The sequence below is a fragment of the Mchenga conophoros genome, linkage group LG16 (genome assembly GCF_057382185.1).
Source record: "Mchenga conophoros isolate Kocher_MC1m ecotype Shallow Benthic linkage group LG16, M_conophoros_male_GT1.1, whole genome shotgun sequence".
NCBI lineage: Eukaryota > Metazoa > Chordata > Actinopteri > Cichliformes > Cichlidae > Mchenga > Mchenga conophoros.
In genome coordinates this window covers 3070620-3094619 of record NC_140541.1, presented here as the reverse complement: position 1 = coordinate 3094619, position 24000 = coordinate 3070620, and the positions used below count along the sequence as shown (strand labels likewise).

The 24000-nt window shown below is 40.6% G+C and overlaps 1 protein-coding gene across 1 annotated transcript in view; it reads right to left on the bottom strand.

Moving 5' to 3' along the window:
- Positions 1-24000, bottom strand: part of cntnap5a (contactin associated protein family member 5a) — a 140837-nt gene that overhangs the window by 93296 nt on the left and 23541 nt on the right. Inside the window, exons 2-3 of the mRNA XM_085250368.1 lie at positions 15289-15399; positions 11165-11358 (exon numbers count right to left, since the gene is read on the bottom strand). Of these exons, the coding sequence (XP_085106494.1) occupies positions 11165-11358; positions 15289-15399 (305 nt within the window). The remainder of the gene's footprint in view (positions 1-11164; positions 11359-15288; positions 15400-24000) is intronic.

The window sequence follows — 24000 nt, the reverse complement described above, 5'->3', positions numbered from 1 at the left end:
CTCTACTTTAGAAACACAGAACACACTTAATGGCATTTTTCTTTTCTTATAATTTAGGCCAGTTCACAGTGATCCTAAGATATGTTCTAAGACCTGCAGTGTTACAGAAAAGCGTGATTCCCTGAGAGCGAGCACACGGAGAACAAACCAGGCATTTACACTGGAAGAAGCAGCTTTATTTGTCCTGAACAAACGTCTCTGTGCTGCATGATGCAATGCAACTGTGAAACTCCCATATGGAGAATACAATTAAGACAATACACTCTGATTTAGACTGAATCCTACTCATTCGAACCGTTCATTAGCTTCGACAACAAGGCGCAGATGCACGTCAGCATGTCTCATTAGTATTCAAGAGAAACACCACAGTAAGAGCACCTCTGAGACCGTGCTGAGCTATGACGTTTGTGGTTTTCCACTCTTTAGAAAAGTCCACCACGGAACATCCTGTGTGTTCCAGCTGGGAGATGAAATCTCTGAATAAAGGCCTGAGGGTGCACAAAATTTTCCATAGGCTCAAAGCATCAAGGTCCACAAAACAGCCGTAACCCCACAGTGACTTCATTATTTCTATTTATGTTTCTGTCACTGTGGAACAGTCTCCCCCATTAATTAAGACTCTTTACTCTTCCTCTCCGGTGATGAGCTCCCCTGTGTCAGTTTTCCTTTTTGTTGCATACAGAACGGCACATACGATTGCTTTAATCAATTCACTGGAGGGAAAATCTTGCTGCTGGCGCTGAAGACGCTCGAGTATGCTCCAAAAGGTCACTACCAAGTTAAACAGCCTAGGGGAATGCATATTGAAGAGGAAGCTACGAGTACATAACCTTGCCATGAGCGAAAACACTATCGTGATCCCTGACTGCCAGGCAGAAGTCCCCTGACCTGGATCCGCAAACATCTTCCATATTTCCTGAGTGTCTTAGCTCATAGCACAGTCTTCAAAATCGTGGCTCTAATTATAACATTTAATGGAATCCTCACTTTTATGACAAAACGAATGTAAGAGAGGTCGTCTGAAAGGCAACACTGTTTAAACTCGACTTGCCTAGAATGTGACCATCGGGCCAAATGCTCTTGGTGCAACCTGAAGACGAGAGGTGACCGTGGCTTTGCTTTAGCTACACCCAACCTCTGGAACAATCTTCCAGCTGCTATTGGTGCGTCTGGATCTGTCCAATCTTTTAAATCACGATTGAAAACTTATTTATTCAACCTAACATTTCTGGCTTGTAATTGGATACTTAATTGCAGCCTCTGATCCCGAACCAGCAGACTGAGAGACAGCTTTCTCCATCAGGCCATCAGACTGCTGAACACTTCAGAGACACCTCAGCTTCACTACTGGAACTTCAACATTATGCACTCCATACTGTATATAAATGGCACATGTTTTGCACATTTCCAACTGCCAACCTCTGTATATTTTATTGTATTGTTTATTCTATTTTTAAAATATGCACACACACACACAGTCATTCTGTGTGTAGGCAGGCAGGAAGAGAGGACCCAAAATGCAGGACTCAAGGAGGCAGAAGAAACTCAAAATACACAGCTTTATTGCTGGGATGAAGCAGAACAGAAAAACACTAACTAAACTGGGAGTACCGAATAACTAGACAGGTTGGCAGGCTGGCAAACAGAACACAGAGAGGGAGTGAGGGCAGAAGACGTTAACGACGCGACAGAACAAAGGAAGCACAGGGCTTATGTACACACGGCAGTAAGCAAGGGATGAGAGACAGGAGGGGAACACACCTGGGAGAAGCTGACGAGACAGGGGAAACGTATACTGAGCACACTCACATAAGACACAGACCTTCACAATAAAACAGGAAACAAGAAACCACTAAATAAAGACGCAGACCGAATATAACTAGGGATGGGTACCGGTGTCCGGCACCGGTTCTGACATAAACGGTAGTAACCAGACCGAAAAGCAGCGCACATTTCGGTGCTTTATTTCGGTGCTTTTTTTCCTGAGCTGTGATACACTTTAGATTCTAGCCAATCATTTTACGTTTCCGAGGATAGTAGGCGGGGCCAGGTACGTACGTTCTTTTAGAGCAGAGCTACAGATTAAAAATGTCCAAGGCGAAGCGGTCAAAGTCTGGCTGTACTTCACAGCAAAAGATGCAAACTCAGCAGCAACAAGTGCTTTAAGCTGATACTGTGATACTGTCAAAGGAGGCAACACCTCGAATCTGACGACGAACCTGGCGACGCATAGCGTTTTTTTTAAAAGCCCAGAAATGCGCCGTATTTGATAGCTTGCTGCGAGACCTCACACCGAGCACATCTACTGCGGGTGTGGTGTCTGTTATCAGACCCGGAGTTAGCAACATCCCCCACTGGCCCCTAGCCCTGCCAGTGTAGCAGAAATGATGACGGATGATGATGCAGCAGCAGCCGTTCTTCTCTGCGTGAGTAGGCTAACCACGTTATTACATTAATGCATGTAAGGTGAACTAGCAAACATCATCATAGCTACATGCTGCTGTCTTCTTGTTTGATGGCAGATACTCCCTTCACCCTGGCCAAAAAGGCTAAAATGACCAAAGAAAAAGAGGGAAACAGCTGAACATGAGAGGTTTTTGGACAAAGTTTGTGTTTTTTCCATTGTTTAAGCACTGCTTCCAGCCAAGAGTGATACCATATATGCCCCATAGCTGCAGAAAAGGCTAACATTGTTATCTTTTTACAAAAACCAGCTGAACATGAGAGGTTTTTGGACAAAGTTTGTGTTCTTCATTCTTTAAGCACCGGTTTGAGCACCGTTTAAGCACCGGCACCGTTTCAAAAGTACTGATTTGGCACCTGTATCGGATAAAACCTAAACGATACCCATCCCTAAATATAACACATAGAACTCAAACAATAATCATCATCATCAACAAAACACCAGAGAAACAAAACGTTCATTCAAAAATGGACCAGAACTCAGAATGCTGGGTCAGTACTGACCCAGAACATACACTCTTATATTGTACATATATTTATTCATATAACTCTCAGATTTAGTCATTCTTATAATTTGCTTGTTCTTATGTATTTTTGCACACCGCTGTCGCTTGTGAAGCTCGCACACAAGAATTTCACTCGTATGTGCTGTACCCGTGTACCTGCACATGTGATGTGACAATAAAAGTGATTTGATAATTTATAATATTACTGGAATAATCTTCCCGTTGATATTTACGTGTATGAATTAATTTAATTCTTAAATTATCTTCTGATACTTATTTATTTCACTTGCATTCCTGGTTAATTAGTGCCTTCACCTTCCAGTGTACTTTGCTATTGCCCCTCTATCTAATTTGATTTAAATTTATTGCATTATTGAGAAGCACTTTGGTGTACCTTTGGTTTTTAAATGTGCTACATAAATAAAGTTGTATTGTAAACTGCAGCCTGGCCCACAGCCAGGGTTCTCCTGGTTATTCCAGCATATAATGGAGTCGCTTCATTCCTCTGACCTGACGAGTTTCCCTTGATTTGTCTACTGTGGCTTTTAGGAACGTGTTACCAAAAAGCTGTGCTTGGCATGGCCTCAGCAAACACTGCAAGCCAGTTAGAGCTTCCAATACATACACAAAAATAATCATTTTTGTAAGAAACATTTTAAGCATTTGTTTACACTCAGTTTATCCACCTGGGACAACTTTGCTAAATCCATTTGAATATTCATCAGTGCAGCTTCAGTGTTCACTTGTCAAAACATTCTTTCATTTCATTTTCAAGATCCATCCGAGGTCCAGCGAGCACGTGGAGGATAAGGACATGGGTCAGGACTAAGCCTCTGCCTAACCTGGGCAACCTAAGTGGAAAATTACCACATCCTAAGCTGTTGTTCCTGAGAGTAATTCGAGTACTCAGGTGGTTCATGTTTACCTGCCTGTTCGATTAACAGATTTGTTCATATGTAATAAACAAAAGTCCTGTGAATCAGCCTCTGAGACCTGCTGCCTTCTTAGGAAAAAGCTAATTATTAGCAGAAAATAAGTCTTCAGCATTCATGCAAACACATTTTAATCCCTATTAGATTCCCATCTACCTGAACTGCTAACTTGCAAGAAAATGAATGCGTAAATTCCCCCCTTAAGGAGGAGAATTTGTTTCACACATTTATTCAGAGCTGCATTAAAAAGAGATTTTTAAATAAGGCTTTGCAAGGATAATGAAGGATAATGTGGACTCCCTGCTGGAATATATTCCTTTTCCCACCTTTGAATATTTGCAAAAACCATGCAGCTAATTTACTGAGGAGCAGAATGCAAATATCACAGGGATTTAGGTTAAAGCAGGACTTTAAACGGGGGTGTATCACTTTTACATTATATGTGCCAACAAGAACAAAGCTCATTTTTAACATAAGCAAAAAAGAGAAGGCACGTGTGAGCGCGCTGCTGTTTGTGCTACAGCACATGACTAAAAAGGCCAAAAAGCTCCAGCAGACAAGTCATTTTCACAGATTTTCTCCCCTGGCTTGTGCTAATTGGGTTATTATCAGCTCTTAGAAGAAGCAGGCTCTTCTCAGAACACTCCTCAGACAGGATACTGACAGGACCAGATGGTGGTGTCATCACTCTTACTGAGGTTCACAGAAGAAAACAAGAAAGCGGATCATTAAAGACAAACTTAAACAAAGGGGGAACCAAACTTTTGACTTTTGGCTGTTTGTGTAGCGCTCCTTCATGACTGCACAGGGTTAATAACTGTGCTGATTCATTTGTTTCCTTCTAGAGGACCATTTCATTGCAGGACACCTTTTAGCATCACAGGATAGCAATGACGGGCGGACTGTAGCCTGCCTGTCAGTTTCTACTAGAGATGGCACGATACCACTTTTTTATGTCTGATACCGATACCGATATCATAAATTTGGATATCTGCCGGTACCGATATGAATTCGATATAGTGCTTTTTTAATCAATAAAATAGTTTTTTTAATATCTTGCTGCATTTTGTATTTTGTAATGCGACAGAAAAGCCGATCAGCTGATCATTGATCAGTTTCATGACTGAAGAAGCAGCAGGAGAGAGAGAGAGAGAGAGGCAGTTGCTCCATATCGGTTGTTAAGCTTAACGCTGGAATGCTTTACAAACATTCAGAGATGAACTTACACACTTGCTTTACTTCTCTCTGGGAAAACTTCCTCGGAGATGAAATGCTGGTTTGGTAGCGAGGCTACAAATACACAGATATCTCTCAGATATCCGATCCAGTAATTTAGGTCAGTATCGGACCAATACCGGTCCATCTCTAGTTTCTACACTGTCACGCCTCGGGTTTGATAGTCTGCACACAGGTTGGTCACTGTAAGGTCAGAGTCTGAGGCCACAGCAACAGCTGTGTTATCATAGTAGAGACTGACTGATTCTCAAACAAGAAGGCTCCAAATATCGGTCAGAAAATACTATATTAACACCTGTTTGGATCCAGACGGGAGGATGAGCCTAGCATCAAAATGTTGGTAAGTCTTATTTTGACCAGCTGATGTGACCTGTGAAAGTTTGTCTGTCTCGCAGAATTGAATTTTCAAAACAAAGAAAGAATAAGAGATAAGAGAAGCTTAGCAGGCAGCTAGCAGCTCCAGCTGAACCAAAGCACAACGTGGTCACATCTTTGAACATAATAACTTTAAGTTTCAATACAAAAGTTACCACTGAAGGGAGAAATTAGCTGAGAGTGGGCTAGCGTGCTGCTATCAGCAAAAAAAGCCAGCAGACTTGTGAGAAGAACGGCCGACCTTTAGCCCACAGTTTTTCTAACTCTTCTATGGAGTTAATTTGGCTGAGAGCTAGCAGTCATCCCAACAGCTGCTGCTCACTCATTAGTTCAGCTCGGTTCAGTTTCTGACAGTAAGCTGTTACCTCTGAGCTTCCAGACGGATGTGAGTTGGTATCTGCCAAAAGGTCTCGGTGAAAGCTGCAGTTAGTCAGCCTGGGTGAAAATTTCACCAGAGACTGCAGACAAATTGGCTGCTAATCACTGCTATTCATCCTTCATACGGACGCCGAAAAGGAGCTGGGAGTGTCTGCGCGAGTCTGCATTTAATACACATCAGCAAATATAAAGGCTATTCATGCCTGCTTCAAACGCCTGCCAAGTTTCAGAGGATGTCGTCTGTTTTGGCTGCTGTGGCAGACTACGGCGCTGCATGCCTGGGTTGAGTGCTATTTGGATCTCTGAAATTTTGAAAGGAATTCAGCACCTCCATTTCCTCTTTCATGACTCAGTTATACAGAGTGATAGCTGCAGGTCATGTCAGTAATCTTTATGCATATTGCCTTGTCTTCTCACTGCACAGCAGCTTCTCCCATTTTTCCTGGCACAATGAGATGAGAAGTGACAGTGAGTGGAAAAAGCTGTGTGCTGTTTAAAAGCATATTGCACATCACTGTGCATACACCATATGTGATATTATTTTTCAGGAACCGTGAACTTCTTTTTCCTTTTTCAGCACTAATTAAAAACTGGCTGTGTTGTTTTGTTCACATCAACAAATGAATCTTCCCATAAAGTTTGCAGCAGTTTTTTCCAAAGGGTACATTTAATCTACGGCGTTAAGTCTCAGTAACAGCGCAATAAGCTTCTTCTTTGGGGGACAATAAAACAGGCTAATTTCAGTCTAAGTACTATTTGTTCCATAATGAAGAGTTAAAAGCTGTTTGGGCTGTTTGTTGTGATCATTTTGACGGTTTCTTTAATGTGGATCTGTTCAGTTTGTCTTCTTGTTTCCATCATGTGTAACACTCAGGCTTGATGCTCAATTCTGATCTAAATCCTCATTTTCAGATAGTTTTCATAAAGAATGAACAGTATTCCTACTTTGGTCACCTCAGGTAGATTGCTAATATGTAATTATACAGTAGACAAACTGGGGGTCTAAACTAAGCCCATGAACTAGATAAGACAGTATTAGTTGCTAAACTCTGAATCAACCAAAGGTGCTCTGCTACAGTCTGAGAGTAGAAAACGAGAGATTTGTGTCGAAATCTCTATTCAATCATAAATGTAACAACTTTTTTCTAGAAATAAAGACATCACAGCAACCCACTGTGAGTAGCTTATAATACTCACTGCTGACTTACAAGATGGAGATAATAACTGGTGCTCAGGGCTCGCAGTGGAACCAAGATCAAGGCCGTTTGCTTTTTGAAGTTTGCACAGACTGCTACATTGTGCCAGTGGTAGTTCACTCTTTGCAACATAGTAGCTGTTTTAAACTGATTTTCAGGTTTATTTTTAGTATGTTATTTGCAATTGGTGTTTGTTCTGGGAAAGATACTGCAGACAGCAATAATGCATTTCTTGCATTTCTCATGGGTTCTAATGGGGCCTTTCTTAAAATGACTGGTCCCAGTAACAAAGGCGCTTGTCGACTCAGAAATCGAGAGAAAACCAACAACACAGCCGGCAGAACATTATGTTATTTACACGGCTGCACATAAGTGGTCCGCATGTGCGCATTCGCTGTCAAAATAAAAGACGCGCACCAGATAAGAAGTTGCAACGTGCGTTTGCGTCCATATAAAAAGCTGTTTTTGTCCTAGAGTGGGATTTTCACGGCACATTCTGCACCACATCTCTGTGCGTTCATCATTTGTTTGAAGCCAGCTCACCTCCTGCAACCACTTTTCCGAGAATACGCGCTTCTTTTGTGGTTCGGACTCCTGACATTTGTTTGGAGGAACACCAAAGTAATTGCTTAAAGGAGCGTCTTCGACATCTTTAAGAGTTCTAAACAAATGTCTGTCCTCCTCCTGAAAATCTTATGTACACAAACACGCGTTGCAACTTCTTATCTTGTGCGCGTTTTTTATTTTGACAGCGAATGCGCACCTGCGGACCACTTATGTGCAGCCCTGGTTATTTAGCTCGTCATATTGCAGCCACAGAAATTCTTTTGTCCATGAAACCATAAAGCTGCACTTTCTTTTTGCCTTATAGTCTGATTTGTCATAACTTCTCCGTTTTGTGGTAAGCTTTTCTTTGGCTGTCACTTCTTCACCCTGACCTGTCTTATTTGGCTCAGCAGAACTAAAATATATATCTGTCTGTGAAGGTTCTCAGTCATCCAGGTCATCGTAGTCAAATATATATCCTGCTGCTTTTACACACACTCACATAACGCTCAGCGATTCTGCGCGATCAACCTCTCACATGTTTAAGCTGCGGGAGATTTCACTTGTCATGTTTGCATAGTAAGCTAACGATTAATAAGACGATGTCAGAGGAATTGGTGCACAAATTATCATCACTCACAGATCAGTGCTGTCGCTCTCTATACACAGTTCGCGCGATTGCAAAGTGAAAGCAAAAAACAAGCGCAAATTCAAACGCGATTTCAATATGTCACATATTGACAGTGGCTCACCGATGCCAATGACATAATTACCCAGCTACATTTCTGAAAGAATGCAAAAGCATTGACATATATTTTTCCTTCCTACGATAGCCCGACGGGCAGGGCAGAGATAGATTTTGGTAGCCTGACTGGCAAAATCGCTAGCCCCGGGACGTCGGGCTAGCGATTTTGTGAGCCCTGGTGCTCTTTAGCTTGTACTCACAGTACTCTGGAGGGTAAACACCTGTAATGACCCAGATCTCAGAGGGTTGACGACATGGAATTTATTATTATGTCTATTTTTTATGTTTAAGGACAACAGATGGAAATTAGCCTTTGGCTATAATCTGGCATGTTTACATTCATGTAATTTTTTTTTACATTTATGTTCATTAACATGCACCGTCCTAAATAAATAAATAAATAGGTTATTATTTGTTATTGTTATAGTGCATCTTTTTATTTGTCTCCCTATAATCAACCAAAAACAGTCAAGGCAGATGGCTGGGCCTCGTTCAGCATGGTTCTGCCAGGTTTCTTCATGTTTAAAGGGAGTTTTTCCTTCCTACTGTTGCCAAGTGCTTGAAGGCTGTCTGATTGCTGGGATTACTGGCATTTTCTCTATATTAGTTCACAGATGATACCAACGTGGTGGGGCTCATCCCTTGGGGTGATGAGACAGCATACAGAGCTGAGGATCAGAGGCTGTCAGATTGGTGTGCTGACAACAACCTGGACCTCAATATCACCAAAGATGAAAGAGCTGGTAGTCGACGTCAGAAGGAGGAAGTCCAAGCTGCAGCCCATCAGCATCAATGGGGAGTGTGTGGAAAGGCTGTCCAGGTTCTAGCTCCTGGGTGTGCACATAGACACAGAGCTCCAACAGAGCTCAAACACCTCAGAGGTTTTGAAGAAGGCCCAACATGTCGTTGTACTACTCCTTTCTTTATTATCAGAAATATCACTATTTCAGATTTTCTTGAAATAATCAGATATAACTTTGAGGCTATGTCACTCACACTCTACATCGCTGTGGTCTGGTCTTACTGAAAGGGCTTCACACTACAAGCACATTTATTCTACACACATGGAGCACCTGCTCTTATCACTGACTTTGAGTTCGTGGCCAATTCAGAAGTTGGATTTTACACATAAAGGCCGTAAAAACACATAAAGGCCTGGACAACCAGGAACCTTCTTTCTGTGAGAGCTAACCATCACTGTGCCACATAGTAACAACGTATCACTGAATACTATGTACTGTGCAAAGGGCTGCTGGAGGAAAGTTTGATGTTGAAAGTGTCCAGGACGGTCATTTAAGAGCATTGTAGATAATAAATATTTAAGTATTTGAAGAAAGATATATCATTTAAAACAGAACTAGACATATTGTTCACTGCCACACATCATTGCCCTTATTCAACACAATAGAGAGAAGATCACTTTGCAGCAGTGCCACGCCAGTAGGCAACAACACTCTCTGCTAATTGGACTACCAAACAAGAAAACGCTCCGAGAGACATTCACCGTCTTGCTGACAGTCTTTGACATAACTGGGCCAAACACAATAAAGAATTAATGGCATGTGCCAACATGGAGCTATTTTCTGAGACTCTGAATCCATGTATGGCCGGCATAATATGTTGCGACATTACAGAGGGGATAAAAAGAAAAAACTGGACTGACACCAGAGCCACACCTGAAACGTGTCAGAAGTGAGAGGATGTTAACTGACACTGACCAGCAATGCCAGGAACAGATGGTCCACAAAACACAAGAAATGAACAGAGAATGAAACATGTGACACAACGCTAACTATAGCTAACTATAGCTAACTATAGCTAACTATAGCTAACTATAGCTAACTATAGCTATGTTAGTGTTTAAGAACGTACCAGTGCTGGAAAAGTATGCAGTGGTGCTACGTGATTAACCTTGTGACATCCAACGAGCCAATCAGATTTTCTTTTAGCCACATATGAAATGGACAAAGATGTTACATGTCCACATTAGAAGGTTTCTGTGACAACCCTGCAAACAGGTGAACGATCTATAAAACATGTAGGCTGTTAACCTAACTGATGATTTAACCTGTGACATATTTAATCTAAACACTAAGGTCATAGTCAGTGATGACCTCGACCTCATAGGGTTCTGTCACAGGCTTAAAAGCACAGCACAGCTGGACCTACAGCCCTGTCCGCTTGGTAAAACACTCATTCTCTCCAATTCATCCAGCTCAACCTGCTGAATCAGTAGACTTCATTGCTCTTTATTCTGTCTCTGCTGGTTTCCTGCGATCTCTCTGACAGAAACTCTGGCAGAAAGCCTGGAAGGCAAACTTCTTCCACTAGCCTAAAACAGAGACAGTGTTCCCTAAGCCCAGAAATGCCTCCGGTGTGTATTTGTTTCAAAACTAAACTTGATATTGCTGCTTGTTTCTTTATGGGTCACATACACAAGTTAATTAGTGACCTTTGGATCCTGGCTAGCTTTTTGCTCAGCTTCCAGTCTGAAAGCTATTTAACTCCAAACTCATTAAGGAAGCATATAGGCATATTTCCCAACCGTTGACCTATCCATCAACATTCCAGAATAGGCCTTACACTTTTTCCCTTCGACTGATCATATTAGTTGTTGGCTAGCTGGTTTCAATTCAACTCAATTAAAATCTCAACAAGCGTCATCTGAAGGTGCTTTATGTCGAAAGGTAAAGACCCTACAATAATACAGCTGTACTGTTGTATCAGCTTTAAGTCAGTAACAAACTGAAGGTAGGTAGGTGGAGAAAGCAGATAAAAAATACTGACCCCTACGCCATCCTCATGTCTGTACTGTTTCCAAGCCCGGCCTGTGTCACTGTAGAGCAGCAGGTAACTGCTGACCCAGTCCCAGCTGTCATAGCGTCCCTGTGTGGCTACAGCAGTCACCTCCATCTGCTCCCTGAGGTCCACCTGGAGCCAGGGCTCTTGGTCAGTTACCATTGGAGACCAACCTCCTGCACCTGAGGAAGAGCAGAAAATACAGGCAGAGGGTCTGACACATGCACTCTGTCAACAAGTCTTGATGTGTACGTGCGAGGAGTTTATGTGAAAGGCTTCAAGGCTAAGTTCCACTCCAGCAGCCACAGTGAAAGCCCCTGTTTCTGTGGAAAACAACTGATTCATTTTATGCACTGTATATGCAGTATGTTCAAAGTTCCAATAAAGAGCCCAATGCTTTTTATTCACCGGCAGCTTTATTTTACCTGAAAGGCTTAAGTTCAGTGGAACGGAAAAGTGGGATGACTGAGGGGCGAGTTAAAGATAGAGCAGCTTTCTGCATCACATTCAGAATTAAACCAAAACGTAGCCACAGCTCTTCCTTTGCCATTTTCCTGTGATGATGGAACGATGAGGGGCGCCTGCCCCGGACCCACAGAGCTGCACAGAGAGTGTGGTTATGGCAGGCGGGGTGGTTGACCTGCCCCACAGAGCTGATGAGAGCCCAGATGTAAGACATGTTAGTGTTGTGTTGTTGTGAGTTTCTGTTTGGATTTTTCATATTTTACTGTTTGTTTCTTTTTACATTTGGTTCCTGTTTTCATGTCTTTCCATCCTATCATTGTTTAGCCTCAGTTGTTATTATACGGTTGTGGTTCTGGCTCCTGTTTAGTTTCTATGAACGTTTCCGTTCTATACAGTTTTCTAGTCTTTGCAGTTCTGGTGTCGGTTCTCAGTTCTTGGTTTTCAGAACCAATAAGTCAGCTTCAGTCCCTGTTTCGTTATTCATGGTTTAGTTTCCTCCATTTTTCTTGTATTCTGTGTCCCATCTGACTTCAACCATTAATGTTTCACTGTTGAGTGTCTCCTTGCTCCCATCATGATTGCTGTTTATTTCTCCTTTTATGTAGTTTTATCTGGGTTTAACTTCCTGTCTGGTAATTGTTTTTACTGCTTTCACAACGTGCCTTCGGCCTCTTCTGTTTCAGCCCTCTGCCTACATTTGGGCCCGCTGCAGGCTAACAGTGGAGGTCTATGCCCAGTTCAGCTGTAGCAAAGATATGTGGTTGTTTTTTAGGGATAATTGTTTTTCTTGGCTGACACTATTCGATGCATGAATTAATATAGCGGCTGCTCAGAAGCACTGAAAGGAGATGCTGGCTGTGTCAGCACTCTGGTCTTAAATTTACATTTTTAACTTGTACTGAAAAATCATCTTTTATAAACTAAGTTTTTAATAAGAGTTAACAAATTTAATTCAATAATTTACATATTTATTTTTGATTGGCAGTTTTATACTGCTCTGCTAAGAAGACTTCAAATAGGCACCACTACCATCCTGAAAAATGTACGAACGCATCTGTGACGCAGCTTTTTGTTACCTTTCTTGTTCAGAAACATCAGGACTCATTATGGCCTGATGCCCACTTGCTTTAGTTTTTACACAGTGGATGTTTTTGAGGGACAAATTTCTGCAAAAATGCAACATTCAGTGTGTGTAGAGGTTACAGGGCAGGTCTGTGTCATTTTGCACACGTTTAGTGTGTAACGGCCTTAATAACTTACGAATTATATTTAATGTTGTATTCAATAAGAATTGACTTGCAACTAGAAATTCAGACCACTGACGTAAAATGAAAGGATGAACATGCACATTAGTCAGGTGTTTACTGAGGTCATAGACGAAGGGAGAATACGGCCTCTTTTTCCATAAACTTCTATACAACTTGAATTATTTGGTAGTACAAAAGTAATAAGGCGAAACAGATTGTCAGATGGAGAAGCATCATTTATCACTCCAGAGAGCATGTCTCCACTTGCTGTACAGTCCAGTGGTGGCGTAGTTATACCACTGCATCCAATACTTTGCTTTGGCCCAGGTGATTAAGGCTTGTGGGTGCAGTTTGTATGCTTCTTGAGCTAATCTGAAGCCCACATCAAGTTTGGAGGTCTGTAGAAATTGGCTCTGCAGAAAGTTGGCAACCTCTGTGCACTATGCTCCTCAGCATTCGCTGCCCCCCCTCTGTGATTGCACATGAACGACCACTTCGTGGCTGAGCTGCTGCTGTTCCCAGTTGCTTCCACTTAAAGTTCCATTAATAGTCGACTGTGGAATATTTAGTCGTGAGGAAATTTGACGACTGGAATAGTTGCACAGGTGGCACCTATGGAAATCACCATTGTTTCACAAATGTTTGTAGCAGCAGTCTGCATGCCTAGGTGCTTGATGTTACACACCTGTGGCCATGATTGGAACACCTGAATTCTGTGATTTGGATGTGTGACAAAATACTTTTGGCAATGTAGTGTATATTTTCTTTTTTGCTGTGACCTATCTCTCATGACACTCGTCTGCACCAGTTGCCTGACTAACCAACTTCCCAGCTACACAGATTCTGGTTTCCAGTCATATTAGCTTAGCACAGAAAGTAGGGAAATTTGATTTTGGTCTGTTATGTCTTTGTTGTCCTGTTGCTCAACTCTGCTGCTCAGCCAACAAACAAACCTTACAAATTACCATATGGCACCATTTAGGGGAAACAAACAGACTTACCAATGCCATATATGGTTTATTGCACACGAGCAGTGTTACAACAAAGAAATAACTGACCAAACAGAAATGTCTTTACTTTTTGTGAAGTTTCAGGGCTCGCTGGTTTCAGTGATACTATGCAGAGCTTTGGGTAGATCTGATAGAGCCAGGGGAGTTGTGTTCTTGGCTACTTTGAGTTTGGCCACAAAATTCATTGTCAACTCTATAAATGCATCTATTATTGTTATTGGTGACGTTTGCAGACGGTTCAGTTACACTGCTCTTTTCTTCCAGGGTTGAGTAATTCTGCTAATGGATAAAGTAAATGGATTCCCACTCAAAGCGCTACTACAAGCCTCATTCACCTCTTCACACACCAGATCATACCAGCTCTTTTCCCCTATGCTTCAGTACTTTGTATCCAACATTCCCACTCTGATCAGTGCATTGGGAACCCAAGGACACTCTGACCAGGTGACCTGCTCCACCTCTGACAGCTGTTTCTATTGATGTTAGTTGATGATTACTGATGCTTGGTTAGTGTGTGCGTGTACATACATACATGCAGGCCGGCAAAATGCTGACCACTGAGTGATGTCACAGTGCACACATACAGCTTTTACATACAGTCTGTGGCAAAAAACATCCAGTCAGTGCCTCGACACAGCCCAGAAGATCACTGGCTGCTCTCTGCCCAGCCTGGAGGTCACTGCAAACTCTCGGTACCTCAGCAGAGCTGGCAATATCATCAAGGACCACTCTCACCCCAGCAACCAACTGTTTGAACTATTACCGTCAGGCCGACGGTACAGGTCACATAAAACCAGGACAAACAGATTCAGGGATAGCTTCTTTCCCAGAGCTATCACCGTAGTAAATAAGCACAAAAACAATTGAACCTATTCCATACCGTCACTGTCATTATATTATGCTGCTATTCATACTGTCATTATATTAATGCTGCTATCCTGTATATATTGTACATACTATTGTTTGAGTACTTACGATTGTTTTTTTTGTACTTTTTATATTTTACATTTATATTTATTATTGAAACTTGCACCAAGGGAGTGGCACTCCAATTTCGTTGTACTCTGTACAATGACAATAAAGGCTATTCTATTCTATTCTATTCGAGTTGCCATGGCGACTGTGGCTGTTGAATTTCTCGGCCCACTCATCACTGCTTCCAATAGAGGGGCCATCTCCTCCAAATAGGTAAACAGACCCCTTTATATTGCTGCATGTGATAGATTCAGAAAGTCTTAAGAGCTTATTTGTCTGTGCCTTCCAAAACAACCCATAAACCCACTATAAAAACACTTCAGCTGAGTGTTTTCTGCTCTGTTACCTCTATGGTTATTGTTAACTACAAGCATTTAGAAACGCTGAATAATGCAGGAACATTCACTGTACTCACCATCTCTTCTGTTGAGCTTGGCGTTGTAGGCAGCATAGCTGACGGAGGACTCAGAGGAGCTCTGAAAGGATGAATGGGGCAGCGCCGATACCAGAGGGCCGTTACAATTATCTGGGAATAAAAGACAAAAGACCAATTCAGATGCTGCGTCTGCGACATCGTATGTGTACTTTCCAGCTTGCCATGCCTATAGATCAGGCTGTAATAATGGAAAATGGATAACGCAAAGTTAAACATTTCAGGTTAAAGCGTGCCTCCGCCTGTCAATAGAGAAGTTTTAAAGCGAGAATTAGAGAGAAAATAACACGGCTGCCTCACTCCTCAGATGCCTCAAACAGTCTATTAACCCCTGCAGTGACCCTCGAAAGCTGCACAGAAAACGGCGGGGCTCCTTTTGTGTTTGTGCGTGCTCTTTTTAATCCCACATTGTGAGATTACATCACATCCGACAGACAGGAGCAGATTAAGAGTCCAGTGATCTAAAGCTGTCGGTTCTGTCTTCATCTGATCCACCCGGCTCGCCACAACAACAGCCTCTTTTCCAAGGCTTGCTTTGCTGGAGTGCAGGGCTGCATTAAGACCCGCGGCTGAGGACGTAATGAAAACTGGCACTGGCCTGATTGCAATTATCCCTTCACTCTTTCAATCAGTGTGGCACTCGCTCTTCAGAGTGAGAGGGGGGCCCTTTTGTTTTTGGATGTCATCCTCCTTTGTGCTCAGATGGATTCGAAGCACATCTGGAGCTGCAATTGGCTATCCATCTGGTTGAAAACAGCACAGCAGAATTGACAGCATGAGCTCGCTCTCTTTTCGGGTGTCCCACTGAATTTCGACTGACCTGATTTGACTTCTCTCAGATCACTTGCCAAGAGATTTTTCTAATCCTGATTTCAAGTGTGACTAAAGTGGATCACGCTGTTTTGTCCAAGACTTAAGTTATGGCTGAGCTGCAGCACATTTGCACATGTTCGTTTGGGAAGTAAGAGCAGCGGCTTGGCATCTTAACTCCACCACGAGAACTGGGGATATTATGCAACCCTGTTTGTCTTCATCTATCAAAAGTCTCCTTGATCCTGCTGGATTCCCACTAAATAACTCACCTTTCTTTCCATCTGTATCCATCCTTTCTTCAACAGTAGCTCTGCTCTGAAGGAGCACAGAACTTTAAAAGCCCAGTCAATTGCTCTGCTCCGTCGTTCAGTCCTCACATTCACAATGAAACCTTGACAGCTTTGAAGATGTGAGACAAACCAACGATACTTTGATATTCTGACACATGTTCTCAAATTGGCAGGTGATGTGAAGTGCTGTGTGAGTGCACAGAAAGTTTCTGCGTGTGCAAATTGTGCATCTCACAGACTCTGCTGTTGTTTACAGGTTTTGGTCCCGAGCCAAATGCCCAGCTGTCAGTCAGGGAGACTTATGGATGGAGGATAATTTGTCTGCAAAGCTGCTCCATGGCTTGGGATAACTGAAAATCCTCTGAAGCTGACTCACAATCTCCATGTAAGGCTCAGACGCTCGAATTTTATAGCCAAATGAACCCTGACTATAAACACATCCAAACAAGTGTGAGCAGAGAAGGAACGTTTAATCTCTCTTGAAATCAAAATTACATCAACTGCCACAAACCGATCGTCGTCGGCCGCATTCACAGAAGTGCTACGATGATGTGTTTCTGTGCAGACCAACGCAGAGCTGAGTAGTGTTGATACTCACAGGCTGAAAGTGCCATTTTCTGTGAACACTTGAAATATTTACACATGTGCAGTGTTTCCAACTGCAGTTCAGGGCAGAGGCTTACATACTGTACACTAACCACAGCCGTCAATCATATAGTTATTTTAGATTTAATGTTTTCTTTAAGCCATTCTGGTTCCAGGGTGGAAAACAGCAGAACCGGGTTCTTCTCTGATCCACACAGGGATCAGAGAAGACATAAAGGCAAATATATATATACATACGACCCAAAGAAGATTTGGTTTAATGTCCCCAAACTGACCTTCACACTCATTACCACGATGAACGAGCATCTCTGACCACAATACTTAAACAGGAATGTGCATCCGCTGGATTTTTAATTTTTCATCCTCTAAAGACTTTAGAGAAAAATGAAGGGTGCACTTTTGGTTATGATGTAAGTTTTGTTTGTTTTTAAAGGACATTTATTCTTAGCTCAGTGCTTTACAATATTCCTACATTCCTACAGAAACAATGCTTTTCATCCCAGACACACTCACTAAATGTCTTTAAACGTGGGAATCTGAAAGCTTTCCATCCTGGCTCATTCACCAACACACCTAGTTGTCAGTGGTAACAACAAGTGTCATCTTACACAATGGGTGCAGCAACAAAAAGCATTGTTTTAGTAAAGAAACCAGGCACTACTTGGTCTTTTTCATTTTGTGAGCAGGTGCTCTCGTCCAGCGGCTAACAGGGCGTCTTGCTCCATTACTCGCTGTATTACCAGCTGTCCAAAAATGATGAAAATAACTTTTTGCATACACAATTTTGATGAGCAATAGCAGTAAGTGCTTAGCTCTCTGACAAATGCATTTCATTTACTGTGCATTTATCATAATAAAAGGCTTTTTCCACTTAACCCTCCAAGGTCTAAGTCAGACGTGTCAAACTCGAGGCCCACGGGCCACATTTAGCCCACAATACAGTTACCTCTACCCCACAACATAATTTCATATTTCAATTATTAATGGCTAGGGGGTATGTGGCACCCACACCAGTCATACTACAAACCCCATAATGCAGCGCAGCAGTCGGTGTCCCTGCAAGCACCAATCACTTCTTTCCCCTGTCCACTTCGACCAGTCAGGGCCAAGCAGATGGATGCAAGTCTGAGTTCACTCAATTAAAGCAAACCCCTAAAAGAAATGACCAAAACATGGTGGGATGCAGACGCTGCTGGTAAACCTGTGTGCTTTGTTTGTAGAGCTAATGTGGTCGTAGTTAAACAATATAACATAAGACGGCACCGTGTGACAAAACATCAGGACGAGTGCACAAAATACACAGCAACAGTTACGGGAGACAGAAGAGTCGTCTGATCCTACAACACACTGAAGTGAAGCTGCAGCGAAGGTTTTACAGGCAGACGAGATATCGAAGTCGGCTCGGCAGCGACGTCTCGTGCTCTGACATTTTCAAACATTTGCCTGAGCTCACGCACACCATCACTGCTGCTGATGGTGTGCGTGAGCGTGCCACTTAAAAGCACAGTTGATGGAAAGGCTTCATCACACACACCCTTGCTGTGGATAAGAGCACGGACTGATGCTTCACAGTTGGTCATTTTCATCCACTTTATGTGTTAAACAGGAACTTTTGAGGATTCAATCAATGCATGGAAGGAGCACAGGAAAATAGATCTTTGAAATGTACAAAAGACATGAAACTGCCTTTGGACAAACTTATGATACTAACAACAGACAGAGTGGGTGTGATGCATGATGAAAAGATGCAGAGAGAGACGTCCAATCACTGCATCATAAACCAGGAAACACTATGCAGTAAATCCCTGAATATTGAACATTTAATGAGCCGGCCAACACTCGGTTAGCTTCCTCAAGGCCACTGGTTTAGATCCCCACTCGCCCTCTGGGTCCTATCATACTGAGGTGCGATGGCTAAGTCAAAAAATGCTCAATGAATTTTTCAAGCTGCATGAGGAAAGTGAAGGAGGAGCCTCAACAGTGCAAACTGCTCAGTAATCCACCTGCCGCTGATCTGTAAAAAGCACCTGTAAACATCCAGGCGGAGCTGGAGCTCCAGTGTGGTGCCACGCTAAAGCTAAAGCAGGGCCCTGTGGAGCCCACACACTTCCCCTGCTTCAGCCTCACTATGATACCCCAACTCTGCCTCCGAGTCACTTAAATCCTCAGTGTGTTAAGCAGTGCATATTTATTTAAGCAGCTTTTCTCAGTGACACCATCCAGCAGAAGGCCTCCACCGATGTCTGTTTTATTCTTTCCACAGCTCAGGACATCACCACAAACAAAACTGGTTTATTAGTGGAATTACAGCCAAAGTTTGCATTTCTTCATATCTGAAAGGTCTTCATTTCACCCAAAGATATTTTAATAGAAAACCAAATTATTTTGAATTGTATTTAAGTTATAGAGAAGACTTAATAGTCTTTTTCATTCATATCCCTGTTCAAACATGGTTACTTTGTCTGTACAGTAAATCATGTTTCACCAACAATCTAAAGAGTTTTTGTCCATTTCTATGATTGAGCTTCAGCCTGTGGTCCAAGCCCTGTGATTTTTACTACAATAAACATTCATATCATTATTATTATACACATCTGGAAACTATTTCCTTTCTTTTTCATTTATATCATTTTATTTTTCTTCTTTCCATGTCAGACTGCCACAGTGTCAACCTGATAATCCCGTCCTGGGCATTTACAACCCCTCGATCCTTCCTTGCCCCTGACTGGCCTACGTGGGGTCGGTGGGAAATTCAAACACAAGTATATCAACCAAACAGTCTTAGAAACACTGTGTGTCAAACACGAGCTCATTGTTTATTGAGATTTTGAGGGAAATCACAATACAACGTTATTTCTTTTATTTTGAAGGTACCATTTCCTTTGTTGTTAAATGTATGCATGTACATATATACAAGTGAAAGCAGCTTCACTGGAAATGTGGTGGAACCAATGTTATGTTGTGCTGCACCTGAAAAAAAAAAGTATTTCTTGATGTGAACTTGTAAGTATTTCCTGACCGTCAGAGGCAAAGCTGTGTGCTGAGAGCCGATCGCTGCGTTTAAGGATTATAATTTGAATCACCAGAGAAATACAGCAATGCACTGGTGCTGAGCACGAATGGACATTTGAAGATTTGCAAGCAAAGCTTTAAAAGGAAAAGCAGAGTTTTTATAAAGATTTACACAGCCAGAGATGGAGCACTTGAGACCAGCTTTGTGATTGCCAAACAAAATTCTCAGGGGGAGTTTACCAAAGAGTGTTTGGTGGACTCTGCTCTGCTGACACGCCCTGAGACAACAGAAGCCTTTGAGAATCTTCCCCTTTGCAGACGAACCATAAAAAGATGGATCGATGGAGCTTCAGCTGAAAAACAAATGATTTGGACTTTTTCTCCTCACTCTGGGCGAGAGCTGCCCACACCATGGCTCAGTTGCTTATCATAGGTTAACAAAAAGAGTTTGACATCACAGCAGAGATGGCAGCAATGCACTCCATGAAAGGGAGAGGCAACTGCACGCTCAGACAGCAGGGACATGACGCACAATGGCAATGTTGATTAAACAGTGACAAAGGTTGCATTTCATATTTTTACTGCCTGTAGCAGTATAAAACTGATCAAATTACTATGCAGCAAAACTGATTCAACTTATTGGTGCGAACCACCACGACGGACCCAGTTTCTCATGTGGCCCCGTGGGGAAATGACTTGCCCACGCCTGCTACGATCCACACGCTGCGAACCAGGAATCCCAAACTCTAAACAGGGAGTTCATTTCATGGTTGTAGTATAAAGAAAAAAAAAACAGGAGCACAGCTCCATACAGGGATGAATGATGCTGGCTGCTGTAACTAGTGACCACAAGCAGATAAGTAGAACAATTTATCAGCTGTTTTTACTTTTTTTCTTGAGACCTATACTACTGTATATCATTGCACATGTGCATAGTGACAATAAAGCATTCTATTCTATTCTGTTCTGTTCTGTTCTGTTCTGTTCTGTTCTATTCTGTTCTGTTCTCTTCTATTCTCTTCTGTTCTATTCTATTCTGTTCTATTCTCTTCTATTCTCTTCTATTCTGTTCTGTTCTATTCTGTTCTATTCTATTCTCTTCTATTCTGTTCTGTTGTATTCTATTCTATTCTGTTCTATTCTGTTCTATTTTATTCTGTTCTGTTCTATTCTATTCTGTTCTGTTGTATTCTATTCTGTTCTATTCTATTCTGTTCTCTTCTATTCTATTCTGTTCTGTTGTATTCTATTCTATTCTGTTCTATTCTATTTTGTTCTATTCTATTCTATTCTGTTCTATTCTGTTCTATTCTATTCTCTTCTATTCTCTTCTGTTGTATTCTATTCTGTTGTATTCTATTCTGTTCTCTTCTATTCTATTGTATTCTATTCTGTTGTGTTGTATTCTATTCTGTTCTATTCTGTTGTATTCTATTCTGTTCTATTCTCTTCTATTCTATTCTGTTCTGTTGTATTCTATTCTGTTGTATTCTATTCTGTTCTATTCTGTTGTATTCTATTCTGTTCTATTCTATTCTCTTCTATTCTGTTCTGTTTTATTCTATTCTGTTCTATTCTGTTCTATTCTATTCTGTTTTATTCTGTTCTATTCTGTTCTATTCTATTCTCTTCTATTCTATTCTGTTCTATTCTATTCTCTTCTGTTGTATTCTATTCTGTTCTATTCTATTCTGTTCTGTTGTATTCTATTCTGTTCTATTCTATTCTGTTCTCTTCTATTCTATTCTGTTCTGTTGTATTCTATTCTGTTCTATTCTATTTTGTTCTATTCTATTCTGTTCTATTCTCTTCTCTTCTATTCTCTTCTATTCTCTTCTGTTGTATTCTATTCTGTTGTATTCTATTCTATTCTGTTGTATTCTATTCTGTTCTGTTGTATTCTATTCTGTTCTATTCTGTTGTATTCTATTCTGTTCTATTCTATTCTCTTCTATTCTCTTCTATTCTGTTCTGTTGTATTCTATTCTGTTCTATTCTGTTGTATTCTATTCTGTTCTATTCTATTCTCTTCTATTCTGTTCTGTTTTATTCTATTCTGTTCTATTCTATTCTGTTCTGTTGTATTCTATTCTGTTCTATTCTATTCTGTTCTCTTCTATTCTATTCTGTTCTGTTGTATTCTATTCTATTCTGTTCTATTCTATTTTGTTCTATTCTATTCTGTTCTATTCTCTTCTCTTCTATTCTATTCTCTTCTATTCTCTTCTGTTGTATTCTATTCTGTTGTATTCTATTCTATTCTGTTGTATTCTATTCTGTTCTGTTGTATTCTATTCTGTTCTATTCTGTTGTATTCTATTCTGTTCTATTCTATTCTCTTCTATTCTATTCTGTTCTGTTGTATTCTATTCTGTTCTATTCTGTTGTATTCTATTCTGTTCTATTCTATTCGCTTCTATTCTGTTCTGTTTTATTCTATTCTGTTCTATTCTATTCTGTTCTATTCTATTCTGTTTTATTCTGTTCTATTCTATTCTGTTCTGTTGTATTCTGTTGTATTCTGTTGTATTCTGTTCTATTCTATTCTGTTCTATTCTATTGTATTCTATTCTATTCTCTTCTGTTGTATTCTATTCTGTTGTATTCTATTCTGTTCTATTCTATTCTCTTCTATTCTGTTGTATTCTATTCTGTTGTATTCTATTCTGTTCTATTTTATTCTCTTCTATTCTCTTCTCTTCTATTCTGTTCTGTTGTATTCTATTCTGTTCTATTCTATTCTGTTCTATTCTGTTGTATTCTATTCGGTTCTATTCGGTTCTGTTCTATTCTGTTCTATTCTATTCTCTTCTATTCTGTTCTGTTGTATTCTATTCTATTCTGTTCTATTCGGTTCTGTTCTGTTTTATTCTATTCTGTTCTATTCTGTTCTATTCTATTCTGTTTTATTCTGTTCTATTCTATTCTGTTCTGTTGTATTCTGTTGTATTCTGTTCTATTCTATTTTGTTCTATTCTATTCTGTTCTATTCTATTCTCTTCTGTTGTATTCTATTCTGTTGTATTCTATTCTCTTCTATTCTGTTGTATTCTATTCTGTTCTATTTTATTCTCTTCTATTCTCTTCTCTTCTATTCTGTTCTGTTGTATTCTATTCTGTTCTATTCTGTTGTATTCTATTCTGTTCTATTCTATTCTCTTCTATTCTCTTCTGTTCTATTGTATTCTATTCTGTTCTTTTCTGTTGTATTCTATTCTGTTCTATTCTATTCTGTTCTATTCTGTTCTGTTCTATTTTCTTCTCTATTCTCCTCTATTCTATTCTGTTCTGTTCTATTCTGTTCTATTCTGTTCTGTTCTGTTCTATTCTATTCTGTTCTATTCTGTTCTATTCGGTTCTGTTCTATTCTGTTCTATTCTATTCTCTTCTATTCTGTTCTGTTGTATTCTATTCTATTCTGTTCTATTCTATTCTGTTCTGTTTTATTCTATTCTGTTCTATTCTATTCTGTTTTATTCTGTTCTATTCTATTCTCTTCTCTTCTGTTCTGTTGTATTCTATTCTGTTCTGTTGTATTCTATTCTGTTCTTTTCTGTTGTATTCTATTCTGTTCTATTCTATTCTGTTCTATTCTGTTCTGTTCTATTCTCTTCTATTCTCCTCTATTCTATTCTGTTCTGTTCCATTCTGTTCTATTCTGTTCTGTTCTGTTCTATTCTATTCTGTTCTATTCGGTTCTGTTCTATTCTGTTCTATTCTATTCTCTTCTATTCTGTTCTGTTGTATTCTATTCTATTCTATTCTCTTCTATTCTGTTCTGTTCTATTCTGTTCTGTTTTATTCTATTCTGTTCTATTCTATTCTGTTTTATTCTGTTCTATTCTATTCTGTTCTGTTGTATTCTGTTGTATTCTGTTCTATTCTATTTTGTTCTATTCTATTCTCTTCTATTCTATTCTGTTCTATTCTATTCTGTTCTATTCTATTCTCTTCTGTTGTATTCTATTCTGTT